At 40.4% G+C, this 27396-nt stretch overlaps 1 protein-coding gene across 7 annotated transcripts in view; it reads left to right on the top strand.

The window, feature by feature from the left end:
- Positions 1-27396, top strand: part of HECW1 (HECT, C2 and WW domain containing E3 ubiquitin protein ligase 1) — a 473895-nt gene that overhangs the window by 312170 nt on the left and 134329 nt on the right. For all 7 annotated transcript variants that reach the window (XM_055293321.2, XM_055293322.2, XM_055293319.2 and 4 more), the window contains one exon: positions 1347-1516. In XM_055293321.2, the coding sequence (XP_055149296.1) occupies positions 1347-1516 (170 nt within the window). The remainder of the gene's footprint in view (positions 1-1346; positions 1517-27396) is intronic.

Here is a 27396-nt window from a genome sequence, read left to right as displayed (position 1 = left end):
ACCAGTCTCCTACAGCCCAAGACCGTGCTTGTCTGTGAGTTCCCTAATAAAACTCCTTTTACCGACAAACTGGATTTGTCTGCCTCCTTCTTTGGTTTCTCAACTCCTTTGGCATTTGGGGGCCATTTTGAATATATGGCCCTTTCACAGAGCAGTAATACATTATCATGCCAGAGAGTAGGAATAATTTTATTAAGGGGATAACCTTGGATCAACTCAAAATAACTTTTAAATAAGTGCATATGAAAACATCTGTGCTTTTTCATCAGTAACAAATTATTGAAACCCCTCACAACTTAAACCATGACTGGGAATCCCTGATCCTGTGTATCTGTACCTCCGTTTGTTTCACTTGTGTATAAATGTAAATAATTTTGTTTGAAAAATACTTCAACAATAGAAAAGCTTTAAAAATTATATTCCTTGGCTGGGCATAGTGGCTCACACCTGTAATCCCAACACTTTGGGAGGCCGAGGCAGGCGGATCACCTGAGGTCAGGAGTTCAAAACCAGCCTGGCCAACACAGCAAAAATTTGTCTTTACTAAAAATACAAAAATTCTCCAGGCATGGTGATAGGCACTTGTAATCCCAGCTACTCGAGAGGCTGAGGCAGGAAGAAATGCTTGAACCCGGGAGGCGGAGTTTGCAGTGAGCCAAGATCCCACCACTGCACTTCAGCCTGGGTGACTCCATCTCAAAAAAAAAAATTATATTCCTTAACATCATAAATATATTTCTGATAAATATAATGTGATTTCAAATTATCCAACTATAAACCGTTGCCTTAAATGATCTTGTGCACACACACTCTTTCTGTCTCTCCTTGTGCAGCATGAAATTGTACATGGTCGGATATCTTCAATTAAACAGAACAGCTCAGTTTTCAAAGCCCTGCCCTCCCTGGCAGCAGGGTTTCTCAGAACTCTCCTCATTGGCTGCACTCAGCCCCATGGAGGCCAGGTCTTATTTGTTCTTTCCTCCATTGTCCACGTTCTGTGCTCTTTTCATCCTCTCCTCTCTCTTTATTTCTGCCAACTCTCTCACCTTACTCAGTGAGGCCCACATATATCATGAGACTACAACCCCTATTTTATTAATGTCTCCACCTTGCAGAGGAATTTTACACCCGGACCCATCACATTTCCAAAGTTGGACTTTCCCTGTGCTACCCACGTTTCCTGGGGTGACCCTCACTCCTTCACCCCAGCCCATTTACCTGCCTGAGTAACACTAGAGATCTAGTTCATAAGGGCCAATGGTCCTCTCATGAAAGGTGTAGTTACCAAATGCCAGTCGTTAACCTCCCTAAAACATATTTAAATTAAAGTATCCTTTATTTTATAGATTTCCAAGCCATGGGGTTGAAGAAAGGGATGTTTTTCAACCCAGACCCTTATCTGAAGATTTCCATTCAGCCTGGGAAGCACAGCATCTTCCCTGCCCTCCCTCACCATGGACAAGAGAGGAGATCCAAGATCATAGGCAACACCGTGAACCCCATCTGGCAGGCCGAGGTGAGTGCTGTGGGCCCTGAAAAAAAGCCCAAGTAACAAAGTGAAAGGGCTGACTGTGAACCAGCCCTCCTCTTTCCCTCCATTCATGGAGCCCTGGACTCTGCTGCTCAATCTATGGCTGTCATGGTCTTAGAAGGGAGCCATGTTCTCCAGGGGTTGCAACTCGGGGATCTTGATCAAGTCCCTCCAGACAGTACTAACACACTTTTCATTGCACTGCACGCAGTAGCCTCTTCTGATTCAGAACCCATGCTGCGAGGACAGCCTTTCCCTCTGCCCTTCATGTGGGAGAAGGAAGAGAACAGTTGTGATCAGAGCCTTCCAGTTTCTCCACAGCTCTTCCCATGCATGTGACCCTTGAGCAAGGGCGTCAAATCTTAAATGTAGCCTTCTAGACCAGTTTCAGAGATTCTAAAACTATCAGGTTCCTGGGATAGGTGAATCAGTAAGCCCTAGAATATCCCTGGTTGGGTTAAATATTGTTTGATTTAAATAGATAATGAAGCCTAATGGTTCTTCCCATCTTCATGATTTGCAAGGGGCTGGGCAGCTTGCTGGAGTAGTGAATAGTCTGTGTTGTCTACAAAGGCCCTTCTCCACTCCTAAAAGTGTTGCCTTTGCCAGGGGTTACGAGGGTCCTCAAAGTTCTCTCCTGAAGGACATGTAGAAAGTCGGCACCATTTATTTGGCCAGGCAAGGTAGCTCACACCTATAATACCAGCACTTAGGGAGGCTAGGGCAGGTGAATCACTTGACTCCAGAAGTTCAAGACCAGCCTGGGCAACATGGCAAAACCCCATCTCTACCAAAAAAAAAAAAAAATTTAGCTGAGCCTGGCAGTGTGTGCCTGTGGTCCCAGCTACTGGAGAGGCTGATATGGGAGGATTTCTTGAGCCTGACAGGCAGAGGTTGTAGTGAGCTGGGATCATGCCACTGCACTCCAACCTGGGTGACAGAGTGAGACCCTGTCTCTAAAAAAGAAAGAAAAAAGAAAGTCATCACCACCCATTTGGCTGCCTCCCTGCCAGACCTGAGCTCTTGAAGCTATAACCTCCAAACCATGTGATTGAGGGGCAGGGAGGCCTAGGTCATGAGAGTGGATGGGGTATAATTTAGGTTAAAAGTACAGTTTTACAGTCATAGAAACCTGGGTTCTAATCCCAGCTTGGCCAGTTAATAGTTTTATAAATTTGAGAGATCAGTTATCCTCCACCTGAGCCTTAGATTACCCTCATCAGCCTATTATTGATGGAAACATGCTGTCACCAAAGGAACTTGCTTTGGAGAGGATTTATTCCTTTATTTTTCAGAGTAGATCATCTCTGACTTAGAGCTTTCAAGCATCCTTGACAAGAAAACATAATTAGACATATGAGAGCAAAGATTTTTTATTATCTATTAAATCATACCACCCCCTTCCTGGGCTTAATTAACCCTCTCCCAGGCTTCCCAGAAGAGCTTCGTTAGAGCTTTGAAGTGGACGTGAGGGAAATAGACTTGTACTTAAACTTCCTCCTAGCATTGGTTATCAACAGATTCTAAAACACTGATAGCACCGCTAGAATGGAATAATGAATCTTAATTTGTTTCTTAAGTCCTGGCTATGCTCATCAATTATTTCTGAACTCTTCCCTGCATTCCTAGAGATAATAGAAGATGTCACAAGAATTTATTTTGTATGAGGGGGAAAGGCTTCTCTCTTCTGAAGGACTTTAGAGGAACCTATTCTAAGACATTTAGTCATAACGGTGTTTTAAGTGTCAGAGAATGTTTGGAAAATCCAGCCCTATCAGAATGATTTTGGCTAAAAACGTCAACTAGAATCCACTTTAAGTTCTGAAATGATTTCTAAAGCTTTGGTTAAGACTGATTTTGTTCTGGCAGAATACTGGCAAACTCTCCCCAGCCCTCTGCTCTGGGCCACCTCCCTTCCATCCCACGTGCTGCAGTTGGAGTTACTGATCTAAAATATGCCTCATCTCATGTCCCCCTGATAAGGCTCAGGCTGAGGATAACTGATGTCTCAAGTTAAACAGTGTGTAACTGGCTGAAGGAGATTTGAACCAAGGTTTATGTTGCTGCAAAACTGTCCATTCAGCCCCTAAATTGTACTACAGTTCCCAGGGTCCAAGTGTCAATGTCATAGCTCCTCTGCAGAGTATTCAAGGCCTTCTTTGATCAGGCGTTGCTTACCATTATGTCATTTAAGGATGTATTTGGCTCCATGCAAGGGGAAGTCTGGCTGTCTCTGATATTTCTCACAAACAAGATGTCCAGTGGGAGGTTATCCAGGCAGTGCTGCTGCTGAGTGAGCCCCCAGGGCTCCCAGCTCTCCAGGCCTGCCGCTGCACCATCCTTAGCAGATGGCCTCATCCTCCTCTGTTAAAGCCTCAAGTCCAAATTCCAGGCAGGAAGAAAGCAACAGGCCAAAAAAGCCTTCTCCTTGCAGGACTTTGCATTTTCTTCCTGGGAGAAAAGTCCCAGAAAAGCCAGACTTCTCCTTGCATGGAGCCAAATACATCCTTAACTGACATAATGGTAAGCAATGCCTGATCAAAGAAGACCTTGAATGCTCTGCAGAGGAGCTATGACATTGACACCTGGACCCTGGGAACTGTAGTACAATTTAGGGGCTGAATGGACAGTTTTGCATAAAATATATATGTATAGATATATAGATTTTTTTTTTAAGCATAGTCTTACTCTGTCACCCAGGCTGGAGTGCACTGGTGTGATCTTGGCTTACTGCAACCTCCCCCTCCTGGGTTCAAGTGATTCTCCTGCCTCAGCCTCCCGAGTAGCTGGGATTACAGGCCTGCCCCACCACACCCAGCTAATTTTGTATTTTTAGTAGAGATGGGGTTTCTCCATGTTGGTCAGGCTGGTCTTGAACTCCCAACCTCAGGTGATCCGCCCGCCTCGACCTCCCAAAGTGCTGGGATTACAGGCATGAGCCACCACCCCCGGCCTGTCTTTCATACATTTTGTCTTTACTTATATCTGTCTAAAATGCACATCCCCACCTAATCCACCCAGCAATTACCACTCATCCATCAAATCTCAGCTAAACTACCACTTCCCATATGGGGTGCTCCTGGACTCCCCCACCCCAGGCCTTAGGAACAAAGCACTTGTACAGACTCTACCATGGTGTCGCCAGGTTCCTTTTATTTCCACGTCTGTCTTTCCCAGAAGACGTTGAAGAAAAGGAAATCACATCTAATTCATCTGGGTATTTCCAGTTCCTGGAACCTACTAATAGTAGGTTATGGGGTTTATAAAGGGCCTACTATGCCAAGCAGTGTTCTAAAGATTTTACATGATCAATTCACTTAATCCTCACAACACCCCTATGAGGTATACACGATTATAATCTTTGTTTAAAGGGGAGGAAACTAAGGCACAGAGAAGTTAAGTAAATTTCCCAAGGCCACACAGCTGGTAAATGGCAAAACCAGTATTTGAACCAGGTAGTCTGCCTCTAGAGCCTGATACTGAACAGCTTTATTCTTAGGCAGTTGTGAGTAAATTCTGGAAGAGTATCAACAATTTATACCAGATATTCAAACTGATCACAACCTCTCCCTTTCATTTAAGAAGTGTCTATTAAATGTCTGCTCTGTAGTAAAAATAGAAGTCACTGAAAGGACACATAGCTGATTGACAGATAAGACCTCTCAGATGGCCAGGCGCAGTGGCTCACGCCTGTAATCCCAGCACTTTGGAAGGCTGAGGCAGGTGGATCACCTGAGGTCAGGAGTTCTAGACCAGCCTGGCCAACATGGTGAAACCCTGTCTCTACTAAAAATACAAAAATTAGCCAGGCATGGTGGCAGGTGCCTGTAATCCCAGCTACTCGGGGGGCCGAGGCAGGAGAGTCGCTTGAACCCAGAAGGCGGAGGTTGCAGTGAGCCGAGATCGCGCCATCGCACTCCAGCCTGGGGAACAAGAGTGAGACTTCATCTCAAAAAAAAAAAAAAAAAGAAAGAAAGAAGAACTCTCAGATTAGTGGAAGGAGACAATACAACACAATAAATGTTCTAATCAAAATATGGACAAAACACTACAGAATACAAAGAAAAGAGCACCGTGGCCTGAGAGAAGACTTCACAGGGGATGTGCTACTGGACTTGGTCTTTACAGGGGACAAAATGCTTTTCAGGGTGGAAGGGTCCTTCCAGGCAGAAGGAACAGCATGTGCAAAGGTGCCAAGGCATCCCACAGACACTTAGCATACTGTTTGGAAATATCAAGTGGTTAGAGCTTGTGGTGTGCATGGACAAGTGACGGCAACTGGGCTGGGCTTATTCTAGTCACTCTCATTTAGCATGGTTCCCTTATTCCTTGCAAATAAAAGCTAATGTTGGCTTTGGGGTCCCGTATTGCACCTTGGTGAGTGAAATGATGATACCCTGTTCCTACAAGATTCATGCAAGTCTTCACATTTCTATGCAACAGGGTAAGAACCAAACTGCCCTGCTTTCTGTGTTTACTGACTAATATATAAAGGACATTCAGCGAGAAATCATTGAAGTTGCCCTGGCACTTAAGTGCAAGAATATCCTTTAATATGTAGTGTAAATTCTACATTTATTTCTGTGGTTAATGTTGCATTGAAGTCTTATGCAATTCTTTTCAAATTTATGTAAATTCAAACTTGAAACATATCTTTTTGCTAATTAAGACATGTTAGTCACAGCTACTTGGGAGGCTGAGGTGGAAGGATTGCTTACGGCCAGGAGTTTGAGGCCAGCCTGAGTAACATAGTGAAATTCGGGCTCAAAAAAAAAAAAAAGACAAAAAAGTTAAAACTTAGAAAAATTAAAGTCCCTATTAAGATAAGGAGGGAAAAATTAAGGGAAATAAATACATATGAAATGCAATGAAAGTGACTATAAATAAACAAGAGAGTTCCATGTTGATTGATCAATCTCCTTCTCTTTATTATGACTGTAACTAGAAACACTTTGCACCCAGGGAACACTCTGCTGGATTTTCAGGTTCATTTTCTTTCCTGGATGGATACAATGAACACTTTTAAGATGATAGTTACTCGTCATTTAGCATTAATGGGTGCAGCACACCAACATGGCACATGTATACGTATGTAACAAACCTGCATGTTGTGCATATGTACCCTAAAACTTAAAGTATAATAATAATAATAATAAAAAGGTACCCACTTACCAGAAAAAAAAAAAAAAGATGATAGTTACACAGAGAAGTTAAGCATAAACAGCAGCAACTGGAGTCTTGGGTGCTCACTTAGAGAGTATATTTAGACATCTGAATAAAACAAAGAACTCCTAAAAGCAGATTGTCAGCAATATCGAGTGGATGGAGCAAATACTAAACTCCAGCCTAGAGCCATGGTGTTTGTTAGCCTCCAACGCCTTCCCTCTGCCTTTGCCTTCCAAAGCTGGGCAGATTAATCCCCATGCATGCACTGTCAGCCAGCGGCATCAATCTGATCACAAGATTAGAAGATTAGACAGAGAAGGCCTAGCATTTGCTCATGAAGCTTATATTCCAATGTCAGAAGACAAAACAAAACACACAAATAAGTTAACAATATAATTTCGGTGGGCAGTAAGTAGCGTGAAGGAAATCTCACACAGTTACAGGATATGCATGACTAAGGGGCTCCTTTAGTTAGCCGTGGCCCAGGGAGGCCTTTCTGAGTCACCGTCACATGACCTGAGAATCCAGACATGCAAGAACCTGGTTAGATCCATGTTCCAGACAGAGGATGCAGCTAGTGTGAGGGCCCGAGTGTAACCAGCATGGCAGGGAGGTCATTGTGGCTGGAGTACAGTGAGTGTGTGAGGGGTGGGGCATAAGAGGAAGCTGGAGAGAGGCAGGGCCAGTGCCTTGTAAGCCACGGAGGAGAGTTGGGATATTACTCCAAGAGTGATAAGAAGCCATTGGAGTGTTTTTAATAGGGAAGCATCACGGTCTGATTAAAATATTATGAAAACTTCCATAATCCCATGCGTGGGATAGATATAAAGAATCAGGAATAGAAGCCATTGATTTCCTACTTGGTCAAGATGTATCATTCTTTTCATACATTGTTGGATTTGGTTTACTAATATTTTCCCAAGGATTTTTGGATGCACATTCATGAAGAATATTTGTCTTCAGTTTTCTTGTATTAGTCTGGTCTTGGTATAGGTGGTATTGGTATTGGTTTTGGTATCATCTGGCCTTTAAAATAATTTGGGAAATGTCTTTGTCAACCTGGGCTGCTATAACAAAACACCATAGACTGGGTGGCTTAAACAACAGATATGTATTTCTCAAAAGTTCCGAAGCTGAGAAGTCCGAGCCCAGGGTGCTGGCATGATGGGGTTCTGGTGAGGGTCTCATTGGCTGCCTTCTTGCTGCATCCACATGTTAGAAAGAGACAAAAGGAAAGAGAGCACACTCTTATAAGGGCACTAATCCCATCGTGAGGACCCTATCCTCATGACCTCATCTAAACGTAATGACCTCCAAAGGCCCCCCCTCTTAATACCATCACTTTGAGTGTTAGAGTTTCACATATGAACTTGGGGGTTGGTGGTGGAAGGAGACCGACACACACACACATTCAGTCTGTAACAGGTTTCAGTCCACAACAGGAAGTTTTCCTCCTCTTATATTTTCTGGAAATGTCTGTGTATAATTATTATTTCTTCTCTAAATGTTTGATATAATTTACCAGTGAAAACATCTTAGGCTGGAATTTCTCTGTGAGAAGACTTTAAACTATGAATTTAGTCTTTTAAATAAAAAGAGTCATTTAGATTACCTATTCTTCTAAGAGAAAGCGTTTGTCTTTCAAGAAATATTGCCATCTTTTCATGTTGTTTGGCATAAAGTTGTTCAAAATATTGTTTTATTGTCCTTTAATGTTTGTAGGCTTATTAAGGACAATACCTCTTTTGTTTATATATTGGTGAATGGCTTTTTTTCTCTCTTTTTGTTAACCAATCTAAATATGTGTTTATTAAATTTGTTAATTTTGTCAAAGAACTAGCTCTTGACATCATTTTCTCTATGTTTAACTGTTTTCTATTTATTTTTATATATGCCCTTATTTGTATTTATTCATCTCCTTTATTGCTTTCTATTTTTTTTTTAGCTCCTTAGGGTAAAATTCTAGGTCTTGATTTTAGACTTACATTTATTCTCTAATACAATTATTTAAGCAATAAATTTTCTTCTAATCTCTGTTTTAACTGCATTTTATAAATTTGTATATATTTTATACTTTTATTATCATTCCATCAAAAATATTTCTTCATATTCCTTCTTTGACCCATGGATTATTTTGAAGTTGTTTAATTTCCAAACCTGGGGATTTTCCTAAATATCTTCTTGTTACTGACTTTTAATTTTATTTTATTGTGGTTAGAGAACATACTCTATATGACTGCAATCTATTTAAATTTATCAAGCCATGTTTCACAGTCCAGCATATGATGCATTTTGGTAGACTTACCATATCAACTTGAAAAGAATGTATATTCTCCTATTGTGGCATATCAAGTCCTATAAATATCAGTTGAGTCAAGGTAGTTGACTGAGTTATAGAGATTCTTTGTGTCTTCATTGCTTTCTATGTCTAGCTGTTCTATCAGTTGTCACAAGAAGCGTGTTTAAATGCTTTACTATGTTCATGGAATTGTCTGTTTCTCTAATTCTGTCAACTTTTGTTTCATGTATTTTGAAGCTCTGGTATTAGGTACTTGCATAGTTATGTCTATGCATCATGTTTATAATTATAAAATATTTTTCTTTATTTTTGGTAATGCTCCTTGTCTTGAAGTCTGTTTTATCACACTAATATAGCCACTGCAGCCTCCCTTGTGTTTAGTGTTTGAATGGTATACCTATTTCCTTCCATTTACTTTCAAAATGTTTATGTTTTTACTTATGAAGTGCATTGCCTATGGACAGCATATTCTTGGGACCTAATTTTATTACAATAATTTTATTTTATTTTATTTTTTTTTTTTTTTTTTTTTTTTTAGTTGTAAGCTTTTTTTTTTTTTTTTTTATTATACTTTAGGGTTTTAGGGTACATGTGCACAATGTGCAGGTTTGTTACATATGTATCCATGTGCCATGTTGATTTCCTGCACCCATTAATTCGTCATTTAGCATTAGGTGTATCTCCTAATGCTGTCCCTCCCCCCTCCCCCCACCCCACAACAGTCCCCGGAGCGTGATGTTCCCCTTCCTGTGTCCATGAGTTCTCATTGTTCAATTCCCACCTATGAGTGAGAACATGCGGTGTTTGGTTTTTTGTCCTTGCGATAGTTTACTGAGAATGATGTTTTCCAGTTTCATCCATGTCCCTACAAAGGACACGAACTCATCATTTTTTATGGCTGCATAGTATTCCATGGTGTATATGTGCCACATTTTCTTAATCCAGTCTATCGTTGTTGGACATTTGGGTTGGTTCCAACTCTTTGCTATTGTGAATAGTGCCGCAATAAACATACGTGTGCATGTGTCTTTATAGCAGCATGATTTATAGTCCTTTGGGTATATACCCAGTAATGGGATGGCTGGGTCAAATGGTATTTCTAGTTCTAGATCCCTGAGGAATCGCCACACTGACTTCCACAATGGTTGAACTAGTTTACAGTCCCACCAACAGTGTAAAAGTGTTCCTATTTCTCCACATCCTCTCCAGCACCTGTTGTTTCCTGATTTTTTAATGATGGCCATTCTAACTGGTGTGAGATGGTATCTCACTGTGGTTTTGATTTGCATTTCTCTGATGGCCAGTGATGAGGAGCATTTCTTCATGTGTTTTTTGGCTGCATAAATGTCTTCTTTTGAGAAGTGTCTGTTCATGTCCTCTGCCCACTTTTTGATGGGGTTGTTTGTTTTTTTCTTGTAAATTTGTTTGAGTTCATTGTAGATTCTGGATATTAGCCCTTTGTCAGATGAGTAGGTTGCAAAAATTTTCTCCCATTGTGTAGGTTGCCTGTTCACTCTGATGATAGTTTCTTTTGCTGTGCAGAAGCTCTTCAGTTTAATGAGATCCCATTTGTCGATTTTGGCTTTTGTTGCCATTGCTTTTGGTGTTTTAGACATGAAGTCCTTGCCCACGCCTATGTCCTGAATGGTATTGCCTAGGTTTTCTTGTAGGATTTTAATGGTTTTAGGTCTAACATATAAGTCTTTAATCCATCTTGAATTAATTTTTGTATAAGGTGTAAGGAAGGGATCCAGTTGCAGCTTTCTACATATGGCTAGCCAGTTTTCCCAGCACCATTTATTAAATAGGGAATCCTTTCCCCATTTCTTGTTTTTGTCAGGTTTGTCAAAGATCAGATAGTTGTAGCTATGCGGCATCATTTCTGAGGGCTCTGTTCTGTTCCATTGATCTATGTCTCTGTTGTGGTACCAGTACCATGCTGTTTTGGTTACTGTAGCCTTGTAGTATAGTTTAAAGTCAGGTAGCGTGATGCCTCCAGCTTTGTTCTTTTGGCTTAGGATTGACTTGGCGATGCGGGCTCTTTTTTGGTTCCATATGAACTTTAAAGTAGTTTTTTCCAATTCTGTGAAGAAAGTCATTGGTAGCTTGATGGGGATGGCATTGAATCTATAAATTACCTTGGGCAGTATGGCCATTTTCACGATATTGATTCTTCCAACCCATGAGCATGGAATGTTCTTCCATTTGTTTGTATCCTCTTTTATTTCATTGAGCAGTGGTTTGTAGTTCTCCTTGAAGAGGTCCTTCACATCCCTTGTAAGTTGGATTCCTAGGTATTTTATTCTCTTTGAAGCAATTGTGAATGGGAGTTCACTCATGATTTGGCTCTCTGTTTGTCTGTGATTGGTGTACAAGAATGCTTGTGATTTTTGTACATTAATTTTGTATCCTGAGACTTTGCTGAAGTTGCTAATCAGCTTAAGGAGATTTTGGGCTGAGACAATGGGGTTTTCTAGATATACAATCATGTCATCTGCAAACAGGGACAATTTGACTTCCTCTTTTCCTAATTGAATACCCTTTATTTCCTTCTCCTGCCTGATTGCTCTGGCCAGAACTTCCAGCACTATGTTGAATAGTAGCGGTGAGAGAGGGCATCCCTGTCTTGTGCCAGTTTTCAGAGGGAATGCTTCCAGTTTTTGCCCATTCAGTATGATATTGGCTGTGGGTTTGTCGTAGATAGCTCTTATTATTTTGAGATACGTCCCATCAATACCTAATTTATTGAGAGTTTTTAGCATGAAGGGTTGTTGAATTTTGTCAAAGGCCTTTTCTGCATCTATTGAGATAATCATGTGGTTTTTGTCTTTGGTTCTGTTTATATGCTGGATTACATTTATTGATTTGCGTATGTTGAACCAGCCTTGCATCCCAGGGATGAAGCCCACTTGATCATGGTGGATAAGCTTTTTGATGTGCTGCTGGATTCGGTTTGCCAGTATTTTATTGAGGATTTTTGCATCAATGTTCATCAAGGATATTGGTCTGAAATTCTCTTTTTTGGTTATGTCTCTGCCAGGTTTTGGTATCAGGACGATGCTGGCTTCGTAAAATGTGTTAGGGAGGATTCCCTCTTTTTCTATCGATTGGAATAGTTTCAGAAGGAATGGTACCAGTTCCTCCTTGTACCTCTGGTAGAATTCAGCTGTGAATCCATCAGGTCCTGGACTCTTTTTGGTTGGTAAGCTATTGATTATTGCCACAATTTCAGAACCTGTTATTGGTCTATTCAGAGATTCAACTTCTTCCTGGTTTAGTCTTGGGAGGGTGTATTTGTCGAGGAATTTATCCATTTCTTCCAGATTTTCTAGTTTATTTGCATAGAGGTGTTTGTAGTATTCTCTGATGGTAGATTGTATTTCTGTGGGATCGGTGGTGATATCCCCTTTTTCGTTTTTTATTGCATCTATTTGATTCTTCTCTCTTTTCTTCTTTATTAGTCTTGCTAGCGGTCCATCAATTTTGTTGATCTTTTCAAAAAACCAGCTCCTAGATTCATTAATTTTTTGAAGGGTTTTTTGTGTCTCTATTTCCTTCAGTTCTGCTCTGATTTTAGTTATTTCTAGCCTTCTGCTAGCTTTTGAATGTGTTTGCTTTTGCTTTTCTAGTTCTTTTAATTGTGATGTTAGGGTGTCAATTTTGGATCTTTCCTGCTTTCTCTTGTGGGCATTTAGTGCTATAAATTTCCCTCTACACACTGCTTTGAATGTGTCCCAGAGATTCTGGTATGTTGTGTCTTTGTTCTCGTTGGTTTCAAAGAACATCTTTATTTCTGCCTTCATTTCATTATGTACCCAATAGTCATTCAGGAGCAGGTTGTTCAGTTTCCATGTAGTTGAGCGGTTTTGACTGAGTTTCTTAATCCTGAGTTCTAGTTTGATTGCACTGTGGTCTGAGAGACAGTTTGTTATAATCTCTGTTCTTTTACATTTGCTGAGGAGAGCTTTACTTCCAACTATGTGGTCAATTTTGGAATAGGTGCGGTGTGGTGCTGAAAAAAATGTATATTCTGTTGATTTGGGGTGGAGAGTTCTGTAGATGTCTATTAGATCCACTTTATGTAGAGCTGAGTTCAATTCCTGGATATCCTTGTTAACTTTCTGTCTCGTTGATCTGTCTAATGCTGACAGTGGGGTGTTAAAATCTCCCATTATTATTGTGTGGGAGTTTAAGTCCCTTTGTAGGTCACTGAGGACTTGCTTTATGAATCTGGGTGCTCCTGTGTTGGGTGCATATATATTTAGGATAGTTAGCTCTTCTTGTTGAATTGATCCCTTTACCATTATGTAATGGCCTTCTTTGTCTCTTTTGATCTTTGTTGGTTTAAAGTCTATTTTATCAGAGACTAGGATTGCAACCCCTGCCTTTTTTTGTTTTCCAGTTGCTTGATAGATCTTCCTCCATCCCTTTATTTTGAGTCTATGTGTGTCTCTGCACGTGAGATGGGTTTCCTGAATACAGCACACTGATGGGTCCTGACTCCTTATCCAGTTTGCCAGTCTGTGTCTTTTGATTGGAGCATTTAGCCCATTTACATTTAACGTGAATATTGTTATGTGTGAATCTGATCCTGTCATTATGATGTTAGTTGGTTATTTTGCTCGTTAGTTGCTATAGTTTCTTCCTAGCCTCGATGGTCTTTACAATTTGGCATGTTTTTGCAGTGGCTGGTACCGGTTGTTCCTTTCCATGTTTAGTGCTTCCTTCAGGAGCTCTTTTAGGGCAGGCCTGGTGGTGACAAAATCACTCAGCGTTTGCTTGTCTGTAAAGTATTTTATTTCTCCTTCACTTATGAAGCTTAGTTTGGCAGGATAGGAAATTCTGGGTTGAAAATTCTTTTCTTTAAGAATGTTGAATATCGGCCCCCACTCTCTTCTGGCTTGTAGAGTTTCTGCTGAGAGATCAGCTGTTAGTCTGATGGGCTTCCCTTTGTGGGTAACCCGACCTTTCTCTCTGGCTGCGCTTAACATTTTTTCCTTCATTTCCACTTTGGTGAATCTGACAATTATGTGTCTTGGAGTTGCCCTTCTCGAGGAGTATCTTTGTGGCGTTCTCTGTATTTCCTGAATCTGAATGCTGGCCTGCCTTGCTAGATTGGGGAAGTTCTCCTGGATAATATCTTGCAGAGTGTTTTCCAACTTGGTTCCATTCTCCCCATCATTTTCAGGTACACCAATCAGACGTAGGTTTGGTCTTTTCACATAGTCCCAAATTTCTTGGAGGCTTTGTTCATTTCTTTTTATTCTTTTTTCTCTAAACTTCCCTTCTCTCTTCATTTCATTCATTTCATCTTCTATCAGCGATACCCTTTCTTCCAGTTGATCGCATCTGCTACTGAGGCTTCTGCATTCTTCGCGTAGTTCTCGAAACTTGGCTTTCAGCTCCATCATCTCCTTGAAGCCCTTCTCTCCATTGGTTATTCTAGTTATCCATTCTTCTAATTTTTTTTCAAAGTTTTTAACTTCTTTGCTATTGTTTTGAATTTCCTCTCGTAGCTCAGAGTAGTTTGATCGTCTGAAGCCTTCTTCTCTCAACTCATCAAAGTCATCCTCCATCCAGCTTTGTTCCGTTGCTGGTGAGGAACTGCGTTCCTTTGGAGGAGGAGAGGTGCTCTGTTTTTTAGAGTTTCCAGTTTTTTTGGTCTGTTTTTTCCCCATCTTTGTGGTTTTGTCTACTTTTTGTCTTCGATGATGGTGATGTACAGATGGGTTTTTGGTGTGGATGTCCTTTCTGTTTGTTAATTTTCCTTCTACCAGACAAGACCCTCAGCTGCAGGTCTGTTGGAATTTACTAGAGGTCCACTCCAGACCCTGTTTGGCTGTGTGTCAGCACCGGTGGCTGCAGAACAGCGGATTTTCGTGAGACCACAAATTCAGCTGTCTGATAGTTCCTCTGAAAGTTTTGTCTCAGAGGAGTACCCGGTTGAATGAGGTGTCAGTCTGTCCCTACTTGGGGGGTGCCTCCCAGTTAGGCTGCTCAGGGGTGAGGGACCCACTTTAGGAGGCAGTCTGTCCGTTCTCAGATCTCCAGCTGCGTGCTGGGAGAACCACTACTCTCTTCAAAGCTGTCAGTCAGACAGGGACATTTAAGGCTGTGGAGGTTCTCGCTGAGTTTTTGGTTGTCTGTGCCCTGCCCCCAGAGGTGGAGCCTACAGAGGCAGGCGGGCCTCCTTGAGCTGTGGTGGGCTCCACCCAGTTCGAGCTTCCTGGCTGCTTTGTTTACCTAAGCAAGCCTGGGCAATGGCGGGCGCCCCTCCCCCAGCCTCGTTGCCGCCTTGCAGCGTGATCTCAGACTGCTGTGCTAGCAATCAGCAAGACTCTGTGGGCATAGGACCCTCCGAGCCAGGTGCGGGACACAATCTCCTAGTGTGCCGTTTTCCAGGCCCGTTGGAAAAGCGCAGTATTAGGACGGGACTGACCCGATATTCCAGGTGCCGTCTGTTTTCCCTTTCTTTGACTGGGAAAGGGAACTCCCTGACCCCTTGCGCTTCCCGAGTGAGGCAATGCCTCACCCTGCTTCGGCTCGCGCACAGTGCGCTTCACCGACTGTCCTGAACCCACTGTTAGGCACTCCCTAGTGAGATGAAACTGGTACCTCAAGCAGAAATGCAGAAATCACCCGTCTTCTGTGTCGCTGGGGCTGGGAGCTGGAGACCGGAGCTGTTCCTATTCGGCCATCTTGGCTCCACCCCAATTTTATTTTATTAATAACTTAATTTTATTACAATAATCTCTGTCTTTTAATAGGAATGAATGGCCCATTACCATTTAACATATTTATTCATGTAATTGTATTTAGGCCTACTATTTTATTATTTGTTTTCTGTTTGTCCTCTGGACTGTTTTCTTATTTCCCCTTCTTGACTTGTTTTTGGATTATTTGAATATATTCTAGAATTTCATTTCAATTCATCTATTGGATTTTTAGGTACACAGCTTTCCGTTACTTCCTTTGTAGTTGCTTTAGGGACTATAAAATACCTTCCTATATTTTCATGATCTACATTGAGTTAATTTTGTACCACTTTACATAAAATGCAGTAACTCTTCAACAATATTACCTGCATTTATCCACACTCATGATCTTTCTTGTTATAGTTATTATATAAATCACATTGTATATACATTATAAAGCCTACATGATGATGTTAAAAATTTTTGCTTTAAGTGGATGTGTATTTTAAAGAAACTAGGAAAAAAATATAGTCCTTAATGCCTCCCCATACATTTCCTATTTCTAATGCTTTTCATTTATTTCTTTTATTTATTTATTTATTTATTTATTTATTATTTATTTTTTTTTTTTTGAGATGGAGTTTCACTCTCGTCGCCCAGGCTGGAGTGCAATGGCGCAATCTTGGCTCACCGCAACCTCCGCCTCCCGGGTATAAGTGATTATCCTGCCTCAGCCTCCCGAGTAGCTAGGATTACAGGCACCCACCACCACCCCCAGCTAATTTTTGTATTTTTAGTAGAGATGGGGTTTCACCATGTTGGCCAGGCTTGTCTCAAACTCCTGATCTCAGGTGATCCACCCGCCTCGATTTCCCAAAGTGCTGAGATTACAGGCATGAGCCACCGCACCTGGCCTCTTCATTTATTTCTGAAGACCTGGGTTTTCCTCTGATATCATTTCCCTTCATCATGAGCTCCTTCCCCTGGCCTTTCTAGAGTGGGCCTCTAATCCTCTTATTGTTTATTTGAATGTCTTTATTTCATGTCCTACAGATATTTTCTCTGCAGATATTCTCACTGGATATAGAATTCTGGGTTAACTGGTATGTTTCCCCTCAACACTTGAAAAAATATGGTTCCACCCAGTGAGGTGGCACACACCTATAATCCCAGCTACTCAGGAGGCTGCGGTGGGAGGATCACTTGAGCCCAGGAGTTCAAGGCCAGCCAGGGCAACACAGCAAGACCCCATCTCAAAAAAAAGGTTTAAAATGCAGTTCTACTGTGTTATGGTCTCCATAGTTTCCAATAATAAATCTATAATAATTTAAATCATTGTTGCTTTCCTATCTGTCAGGTGTCAGTTTTCTCTGGCAGATTCAGGGTTTTCTCTTTGTCTTTGGTTTTCAAGTTGGATTTCGGCATTCCCAGGCATGGTTTTTGTATTAGTTTCCTAGAGCTGTCATAAAGTCCCACAAATTGGGTGGCTTAAAACTACAAAAATATATTGTTTCATAGTTCTGGTGGCCAGAAGTCCAAAATGAAGGTGTGGGCAGAGTTGTTTCCTTCTGAAGGCTCTAAAGCTGTTCCATGCCTCTCTCCTAGCTCCAGCGATGTAGGCAATTCTTGGTGTTCTTGGCTTGCAGACTCCATCTCTGCCTCCATCTTCACGTGGTGCTCTCCCTGTGTGTCTCTGTGTCCAGATTTTCTTCTTCTTAGAGGGACATCAGTCATACGGGATTAGGGCCCACCTTAATGGCTTCATCTTAACTTGATTACATCTGTAAAGACCCTATTTCCAAATAAGTTTGCATTGAAAAGCACTGGCGTCTTTGACTTCAGCATACCTGTTGAGGGACACAATTCAATTCCTAACAGTTTTCCTCTAATTTAATCTATTGTTGGTTCACTGAACTTCTTGAAGCTATTATGTTTTCACCAAATCAAGGAAGTTTGGCCATTATTTATTTTTTTCAAATGTTTTTCTGTTTAATTCCCTCCCCTTTTTCTTCAGCTCCAAATGACCCATATGCTAGATCTTCAGAGTCCCACATGTCCCTGAGGCTATTTTTTATCTCTCCTTGTAACTGGATAATTTCTATTGATCTATCTTCAATTTTACTGTATGTTTTCTCTATAAAGTCCATTCTACTATTGCTTCAATGCAATGAATATTTTCAGATATCAGAATATTTTAAGATTGCTATTTGGTTTTTTTAATGTGCTTTATTTTGCTGATGTTATTTTTTACCTATGTATATTCATCATAAGTTAATATTTTCCTTTACCACACTGGATATAGTTATAATAGCTGCTTTAAAGTATTTTCCTGATAATTTCAACATCTGGGGGATATTGAAAATGGCTCATGTTTTGTGGTTTTTTTAATAAATTAAGTCATTCTGGATGATATCTCGAGCATTGTTAATGTTATACTGAAGAGACTCTGGATTTTGCTTCAGGGGCTATTGATGTTTTTGTTACAGCAGACAATTGATTTGGCATGGCTCCTACTGTCATGCTTGTGGTGGCAGGCACCTCAGATCTCAGTTCAGTTCTTTAAGCCCTAACTGCAAACTGATTTCATTTGCCCTGTACATGTATGATTCTGGGATCAGCCATAAACTTGGGCTGAGTTTCTATACATCGTTTGGGGCTCTCCTTTGGCTCTCTTCTTTCCAGATTTCCTCCTTTACTCTCTGGTGGTGCTGGTTGCCCCAGGCTTCTTTGCCTGGTTCATCCAGCCAAAAGGATAGTGAGATTTGTATTGGCATTTTAGCTGCTCTGTACCACTATTGCAGTGACTGTGGCTGCATTCAGGGCAAAGACCCCACTGTGAAGAATTCATTCCATGCCCGCCTCTTGTTGCAGTGAACAAGTTTTAGCAATTAACTATGTAGCAATTAGAAACAATTATTTTACATTTTTCTGGACATTACCAACATTTGGATTTTTTAAAACAAGCAACAAATGTGTTTTGTGGCATTTTTATCATCCAGTAGATTCCATCTCTTCACTGTACTTTGTAAGTTATCCTAAAAGCTGGCCGGGCGCGGTGGCTCACGCTTGTAATCCCAGCACTTTGGGAGGCCGAGGTGGGCGGATCACGAGGTCAGGAGATCGAGACCACGGTGAAACCCCGTCACTACTAAAAAATACAAAAAATGAGCCGGGCGTGGTGGCGGGCGCCTGTAGTCCCAGCTACTTGGAGAGGCTGAGGCAGGAGAATGGCGTGAACCCGGGAGGCGGAGCTTGCAGTGAGCCGAGATCGCGCCACTGCACTCCAGCCTGGGCGACAGAGCAAGACTCCGTCTCAAAAAAAAAAAAAAAAAAAAAAAAAAAAAAAAAAAAAAAAAGCTAATACAGGTTTTAAATGTTGTCTTCTGTGCTATTCTTTGTAAGTGTACTAGTAAAATAATTTAACTTAAAAATAAATTAATGTAAGCCACCACATTGACAATATAAAGAAGAAAAATCATGTTTATCTCCATAGATCCATAAAAAGTCTGTGATAAAATTTAATACTCATATATGATTTTCAACAACTCCTACAAAACTAGGAATAGAAGGGAACTTTTTTGTTAGAAATGCTTGTTTCCCAATGCTGTAAGGAAATAGCACTTGAATATAAGTTTAATTTCCTCAGCAAGCCATTTTTACTTTCTGCAGAAAGGGTACTCTCGCCAGCAGCTTTGCCACGAGAGTAGGCCAAACAAAGGAGACAAGGTCGTTTATAACCTGACACGTCCACCCTACTGCTGTGTCCAGTTTCCATTGGCTGAAACAGGACCTCACATTCTATATTTGTCCCGATCGGCTAGCAACTTTTTAAAAGAGGCAAAGGCAGAAGAGAACAAAGGAAGGAGGAAGTAACTTGTGGAATACTGAGAAAGGTAAAAACACCTTCAAATAAGGAAGAGGAACAGGCTATGACTTAATGCTTACTTGGACAAATATAAGCATGCCAGGGCAAATATTTAGGCTAAATTGTGGGAGGTAAGAACATAAAGTACATTGATTTCTTTGTTACGGCTAGCAGATATTTAGGAATGTTAGCACAGGTCTTTGAATAAATTTTGCTTCTAAGAGAAGTTACTGTTTATTCCTAATTAGAAGGGGAGGAAAGTCTTTGAAGAGGAACCTCTACTTTACTTTTTACATTTTCAATCCAATAGAGGACTTAATATATTAATAACAACAATAAAATCCAAAGCAAACACTATACTTACTGGTAAAATATTAAAATATATTTCTTTAGAACCAAGAACAAGACAAGGATGCACACTTTAGCGACTTCTATTTAATATTGTGCTAGAGATTCTAGCCAGTGCAACAAGGTAAAAAAATAAACAAATAAAGTATGTCAGCTTTGGAAAGGAGGATACAAAACTGTCTGTATTTTCAGATAACATTGTTGTGTCAGTAAACAGTATAAAGCATTACCCAAACTACCCAAATTAGTTAGTGAATTTAGCAAACTAATGAATAAATAAAAGGTAGATATGTAAAATAAATCATATTTCTATATGCAAATAGAAAATAAAAATTGTTAAAAGATATTATTTACAATAGCATCAAAAACCAAGGAATAAATCTAACCACAGAGGAGGAAGATGGTTACACCGTGCACTACTACTTTGCTGAGAGAAATTTAAAACAGCCTAGATGAAAGGAGATATTATTCAAGGCTTAGAAAAGTCAGTATTCTTTAGGTGTCAGTTCTTCCCCAAATTGATCTGTGGTTTCAGTGATATCCTAATCAAAATCCTGGGAGATATGTTAATGTAACTTGACAAGCTAATTCTAACATTTATATTGAAATACAAGATGCCAAGTAGAGGTAAGAGAGTCTTGAAAAAGAAAAGAAAAAAAAGCAGGACTTTTATACTGCCAGATGTCCAGATAAAATATGAAGCTCTAAGAATTAAATAGTGTGGCATTGGCACAGAACAGACAAATAGCTAATTAAATAGATTAGAATCCAGAAATAGATGCACCACGTATCATCATTGTTTTACGACAGCAGTGCTGCTGCTGTGCGTTACAGAAAGGATAGCCTGTTCAAAATTTGATGTTGGGTCAATTTGCTGTCCGTACAGAAAGGAAAGAAACCTTGAATGCAGTCTCACAACATACACAGTCTATTCCAAATCAATTGTACATTTAGATATGAAATTATAACAATAAAGCTTCTAATTCATAAGAAAACAAGTAAGAATACTTTCATGTCCTCGTGGAAGCCAATCTTAAATAGAAAATAGAAAGCATTAATCATAAAATAAAAGAATAATTAATTGAATGGCAATAAAATTAAGAACCACCGCTCATCAAAACTTTACATTAAGAGCAAGCCACAGAGTGGGTAAAGATGTTGAGCTATGTCTAGGTGACAACTAATATCTAGACTACAAACACTACCCCCTAAAATCAAAAAGGAAAGGACAGAAACCAACAGAAAAATGGAACAAAGACTTCAACAGCCACCACACAAAGCGGGGATATCCAAATGCCACTAAACCTATGAAAAGGTGTTTAACTTATTTTGACATCCAGGAATGAAAATTAAAATTACAGTGTGATACCACTGCACACTCACCAGTGTGCAATAGTGTGGCCAAACTGAAGAAGGTCAACAAGGATGGCTGCTGGCGAGGTGTGGAACATAGACTCTCCGACTCTGCTGATAGGAGGCAGGGAGCAAGGACATCAGTTAGGAGACAATTACAGAAGCCAGGTGGGAAACGAGGAAGCCTGGACCAGGCTGAGGCATGAACACAGAGAAGTGTGGAGGTAAATATACTTAGCCATGATCCCTCACTTTTGTCTTCTGGTCTCTTCAATATCCCTTTGCTTATCTCTCTACAGTATGTTTAAACTAGGGCTCTGGTGTGTGAGAAGAACATCAAACAAACAGTACAGGGAGCTCTGTGTGTTTTCTAATGCTGGTGCTGGTTGTGAGATGTTGTTAAATATCAGGTTGGAGGAAACGTAATTGCGGTTTTGCCATTAAAAGTAATGGCCAAAATTGCAATTACCTTTGCACCAACCTAACCAAAACATTACCAAACAATTTAAACATAACCAAAACATTATCCTACAATTACCCAAACCACTGCCAGACAACTTGAAGAGTCAAATATGGGCATAAACACCAGGGGTCAGGGTTGGGCCTGAACCTTTAGAGTATACTTCTCTTTTTTTAATTGTTTTTTGTTTGTTGGGTTTTTTTTTTTTTTTTAGAAGGAGTCTCGCTCTCTCACCCAGGCTGGAGTGCAGTGGTACGATCTCGGCTCACTGCAACCTCCGCCTCCTGGGTTCCAGCAGTTCTCCTACCTCAGCCTCCCGAGTAGCTGAGATTACAGACACACACCACCACACCTGGCTAATTTTTTTGTATTTTTAGTAGAGATGGGGTTTCACTATGTTCATTAGCCAGGCTGGTCTTGAACTCCTGATATCAGGTGATCTGCTTGCCTCAGCCTCCCAGAGTGCTGGGATTACAAGCGTGAGCCACAACACCTGGCCTTTAGAGGATACTTCTTGATGCTGCGTGCTTTACCAGAATTATATATACCGGTAGATTGTTTACCAGAGTTACCACATTTAATCATTTCAACAACATCATGAGTAAATGAGAATGAGACTTATTAGAAAGGGAAATTGCCAAAACCTTTTTGATGGAGCAGAACAAGCAGCCAGGTTAAGCTAAAAGCCCCATCACCTGGAGATAAATCACAGTGCCTGGCCAAGAGTCGTGGTCTCCAGGATTTAAGCACAATTGCTAAGTGATTACTGTCATCAGCCAGCCCCAAGGAGTTGTAAACAATCTCTGATTGGTTTAAGATAGATCATTCACTTCAGTCCTGACTGATTAGAAATTACGAGATAATTTAATCAGACATTAAAGTGTGATTTTGACCCGGACAAAGTAAACATAGTGTCATTAGCACAAAAAAATCACATTTATGGAAGAAAATCATTCTCTGAAATGCAGAGCTGGTACTGGTGGTGAGTGTGTGGGCAGCCCTAAAGGCGGCATTATTTCCCCAGGACAGCAGTTTCACAAATGATTTTTTAAGTTCCCTGACATAGACAACCATCATCTAAGTACAAAAATCAGTTCTTTTGTTAGTAAAATCAGCTGCTGAACCATTTTATGAAAGGAACTCATGAATGGAACACCAACATGAAAACATAGGGGACACTCTTCTGTTTATGTGGGGTGGGAGACTGGAGGTACTGCCTCTTGTTCTGCGGTGATGCCTGAGGCTCATTCACAGAACCTGAGACTCAGAGACACACTGTTTGATATTCACTTGCCAAAGTGTTCCTTGTACTTGTCTGTTAGCATCATTTTTCAACTACTGAGGACATAAGAGAGTTTTTGAGAGCAGCAGTGAAACTCCTTGAAAACCATTGCCAATGTCTTATGGAGGAATAGAGTGAGCTGGGTGAGGGGTTAGCTTGGCACATCCATCTATGGTGGTGGGTGGTGAGCTGGAGCCAGCTCATGTGAGCTGACAGGAACCAACCGTGTGCACCTCTTCCCAACTCCACATTTAGTGAAATCAGCCATTGAGGGAGTATTTACACCAAGAAAATTGGCAAACACTACAGATTGGAGCTGGAACTGGTGCCTCGTTCATTGATTGAAAAAGCTGAAGACTAACACCAAAAGTGACATCCTGTAAGACTGATACCAAAAATCAAAAGTGGGGCTAGAGTCTGAGGAGAGCAGATCTAAGCAGATTTCTAAGCACGAAGGCTTCAGAAAAACAGAAACCAGGTACACAGAGAGCCAAAGGAGTATCTAGAAACGAGGAAAAACAAGAATCAGGAATGATGGAGCAGGCAGGCGGGAAAGAACCAAAGAAATTTCAGAGATGGTAGGCAGTTGTCTTTGGCATATCTACATAAAACGGCCACAGCAGAAATTCCACTTCAGCCAGGCTCATCTCTGACTCTGATTCCATCCTTTTGGGGGCCCTCTTAGCAGGTCCCCATCTTTGTCTCCATCAGGCTTGTCTTGCTGGAAGAAAATAACTATGCTCCAGTGACAAATCTCAAGTCATGACAGGCTTTGCTCCGTGTAGCTTTCTCAGCATTTTTCAGGGCAGTGGGTTATTAGCCTGGAAAAAAAGTTACTAAAAAAATACGAACAGGCCAGGTGCAGTGTCTCACGCCTCTAATCCCAACACTTTGGGAAGCCAAGGTGGTAGGATTGCTTGAGCCCAGGAGTTCAAGGCCAGCCTAGGCAACATAGCAGAACCCCATCTCCACACACACAAAATTTAAAATTAGCTGAGCATGGTGGTGTGTGCCTGTAGTTCCAGGTACTCGGGAAGCTGAGGTGGGAAAATGGCTTGAGCCCGGGAGGTCAAGGCTGCAGTGAGCCATGATCACACCACTGCACTCCAGCCTGGGTGGCAGAGCAAGACCTTGTCTCAAAAATAAATAAAATAAAACAACAGTCTTTTCAAAGTTAAAAATATCAGGAAATATCAATAGAGTTCTTGTGATATTGTAAATTAAATTGCAATTTTGTAACAACTGAATTACTGTGGTTATGCTATTGATTTCATGTATTATGTAATTATCACTATACTGATACCATGATTAATTAGCTAATCCCACATTTTCTGGGATTTTTTTTTAATTTTAAGCCCAGAATGGGAGCAGAGAAGGTATTATGTATCTTGTAAAAGCTTATGACAAACATTTAAATTATTAACTTATCCATCCTTGACTAAGAGAACATTATGTATTAGGGAGGGATTAATGGGTATGGGTATAACTTAGTGTGTTTTTGAGAGAAACATACAAACAGAATTAATACAGCACAAGTCCAGTGATCGATAGAGTAATCATAAGGGGATATTATGCAGCCTGCCGGTAATGTGGAACAGTGGAATGGCAAAGCCATAAAGCCATAGCAATGGAGTTGCAATAAGCTTTCAAGCCCAGCTAATACAATCAAGGACATTTGAACAGAAGTGGATATTTTATATGTTTGCCAAGACACTCACATGCACACACACGTGTACATTTATGCAGATGTACACATGTGGATAGCTAGCTAGCTAGATAGATAGATAGATAGATAGATGCTTTATTGAGCAGTCTCAATTCGGTAGGATATCTTAATAATGTCTTGGGCATATTCCATAACCTTCTGGTCACTTGTATTTATAAGTAATCCAATCAGGTCTAATTTTTTATTCAGCTTACATCTCTTGTTTCTTGCCCCAGCCTCCTGCACCATCCACTACAGATCAGAATTGTGGTTTGAGGGTCTTGGAAATTGTCTTGGTTCATTTTCTGTTGCTATAACGGAATACTACAGACTGGGTAATTTCTAAATAAAAGAAGTTTATTCAGCTCACAGTTCTGGAAGCTGGGAAGTCCAGTAGCATGGCACTGGCATCTGGTGAGAACATAGTAGAAAGACAGAAGCAGAAGCAAGAGACAAGAGAAAGGAGAACCAGGCCAAAGTCATCCTTTTTATCAGGAACCCATTGATAATTAATGCCTTCAATAATGGCATTAATCCATTTCTGAGGGCAGAGCCTTCATGACCTAATTACCTCTCAAAGGCCCCACCTCTAATACTGTTACAATGGCAGTTAAATTTCAACATGAGTTTTCGTAGGGATATTCAAGCCATCGCAGAGAAGAAAGAGGACATGTATTATTTTGTCCCTTTTTTCTATTCCAGCACCTTTGAGAGAAAACAGAGTCATGGAAAGGGATTTAGAGATCCCCCTCAACTTTTCTGTGCAAGGATTATGGCTGCATTGTTGGGACTGGGATGGGGAGAGACGGAGTCCAAATTTTCTTACTAACAAGCTGTCTGATGGGATGAGGAGGGTATCTGGCCCCAATTATTGACCAATCATGGGGCACTTAATGACCTGAGTTTTCCTGTGAGCACAAAAGTGCCAAATCTGAGGTCACAGAACATCCTTTTACATCCATGTTTATATATAGATACACTTTCAAATATTTGCATCCCTTCTAATACTGAAAACATACAAAATACATAGAACACAGCAAGATAAAATATATTTAAATATAAGTGAGAAACAGGAAACCAGGGAAATGTTTTAGTAAAAAGAAAGATGAAATAAAGTTAGTATAAAAGGTGAATGTCAAAAGTCTTGCACACCCTCCTGAATAACATTAGAAATGACCAAGGTGAAAGGGTCTCTTGATTTCAGAGGAGGGGTCATATGGATAACACTTGGCCTAGAAAACATATTTTAGTATTTTTCATACAAATACTGTTTTTTTTTGTTTGTTTGTTTTTGTTTTTTTTTTTTTTGAGATGGAGTCTCACTCTGTCACCCAGGCTGGAGTGCAGTGGCGAAATCTCGGCTCACTGCAAGCTCCGCCTCCCAGGTTCACGCCATGCTCCTGCCTCAGCCACCCGAGTAGCTGGGACTACAGGCGCCCGCCACCACACCCGGCTAATTTTTTGTATTTTTTAGTAGAGACGGGGTTTCACCATGTTAGCCAGGATGGCCTCGATCTGACCTCATGATCCGCCCTCCTCGGCCTCCCAAAGTGCTGGGATTACAAGCGTGAGCCACCGCGCCCCGCCACAAATACTGTTTTTGATTTGCGGCTAATTTTATTTAGGATTTTTGTAATTATCTATGTTAATAAAATGTCTTTCATTTCCTTTCTTAGGCTTGTTCAGTTTGTATCAAAGATGTCTTATCCTTAGAAAATGATTTGGGTAGCTGTCCCTTTTTAAAAATTTTCTTGATTAGCTTATAAAAGACCGGGATTATCTGATCCAAGAAATTTTGGTAAAATGTATTTATAAGGTGTTCTGGTTACATGATGTTTGATTATCAATTCAATTATTTGTTATTTATTCAGCTTTTCTATTTCCTCTTGAATTAATTTTAAAATGTTTGTTTTCTAGAAAATATTCATTATATATGTTTTCTATTTATTTTCAGAATGTTTTCATAGTAATATACCCAAAATATATGCAAAACGTGGAAGCTGTATCTCCAAAAATATAGAGAGAGAACAACCATGGTTTTTTTATATCTCTACTATATCTCTTTTTATTAATCTGATGCCTTGGTTTATTATTATAATCTATAAATTATAAGTTTGAAAAAAAGGCCCTGAAAGTTTGTGGTTGCTAAGCTAAGTCTTTGTATATTTGAAAATGTTTTTATTTTTACTTCACTCTCAAATGAGAGTTTTGTGGACATAGAACTCTAGGTTGACAGTTATTTTTCCCTCAGTACTTTCAAGTGTAACTAGACACAAAATAACCGTTTCCCCAACTATGATCAACGTAACATCAGTCAACCATATACTAAACACACACACACGCAGAGGGAGATGCCACAGTCAAATATGGAAGCACTGCATACTATGTTGCAAATTCACAATGCGCATTTGTATAATTAAAGCCTTTGAGACACCTAACAGTAAAATTTCTTCACCCTTTTAACCTAGTACTTCTCTTCAGAGCTCTTTTTCTTGGAATTGTCAACATCACGTAGAAACAAGTTTCAGAGATCCTACAGCACACTGATGTAAACATTAACTGTCAACAAATAACTGCATATTTGTTCAAAATATATCTCTATTATGCTGTTACTTGCCCTAATTTAGACTACTGCATTCGGTTTCTATCAGTACATAACAAATTGCCACAAATTTAGCAACTTAGAAGAGCA

Source organism: Symphalangus syndactylus, chromosome 9, assembly GCF_028878055.3.
Source record: "Symphalangus syndactylus isolate Jambi chromosome 9, NHGRI_mSymSyn1-v2.1_pri, whole genome shotgun sequence".
Classification (NCBI taxonomy): Eukaryota; Metazoa; Chordata; class Mammalia; order Primates; family Hylobatidae; genus Symphalangus; species Symphalangus syndactylus.
Note: the sequence above shows the minus strand (reverse complement) of the source record. Positions and strands in the feature narration are given on the sequence as shown.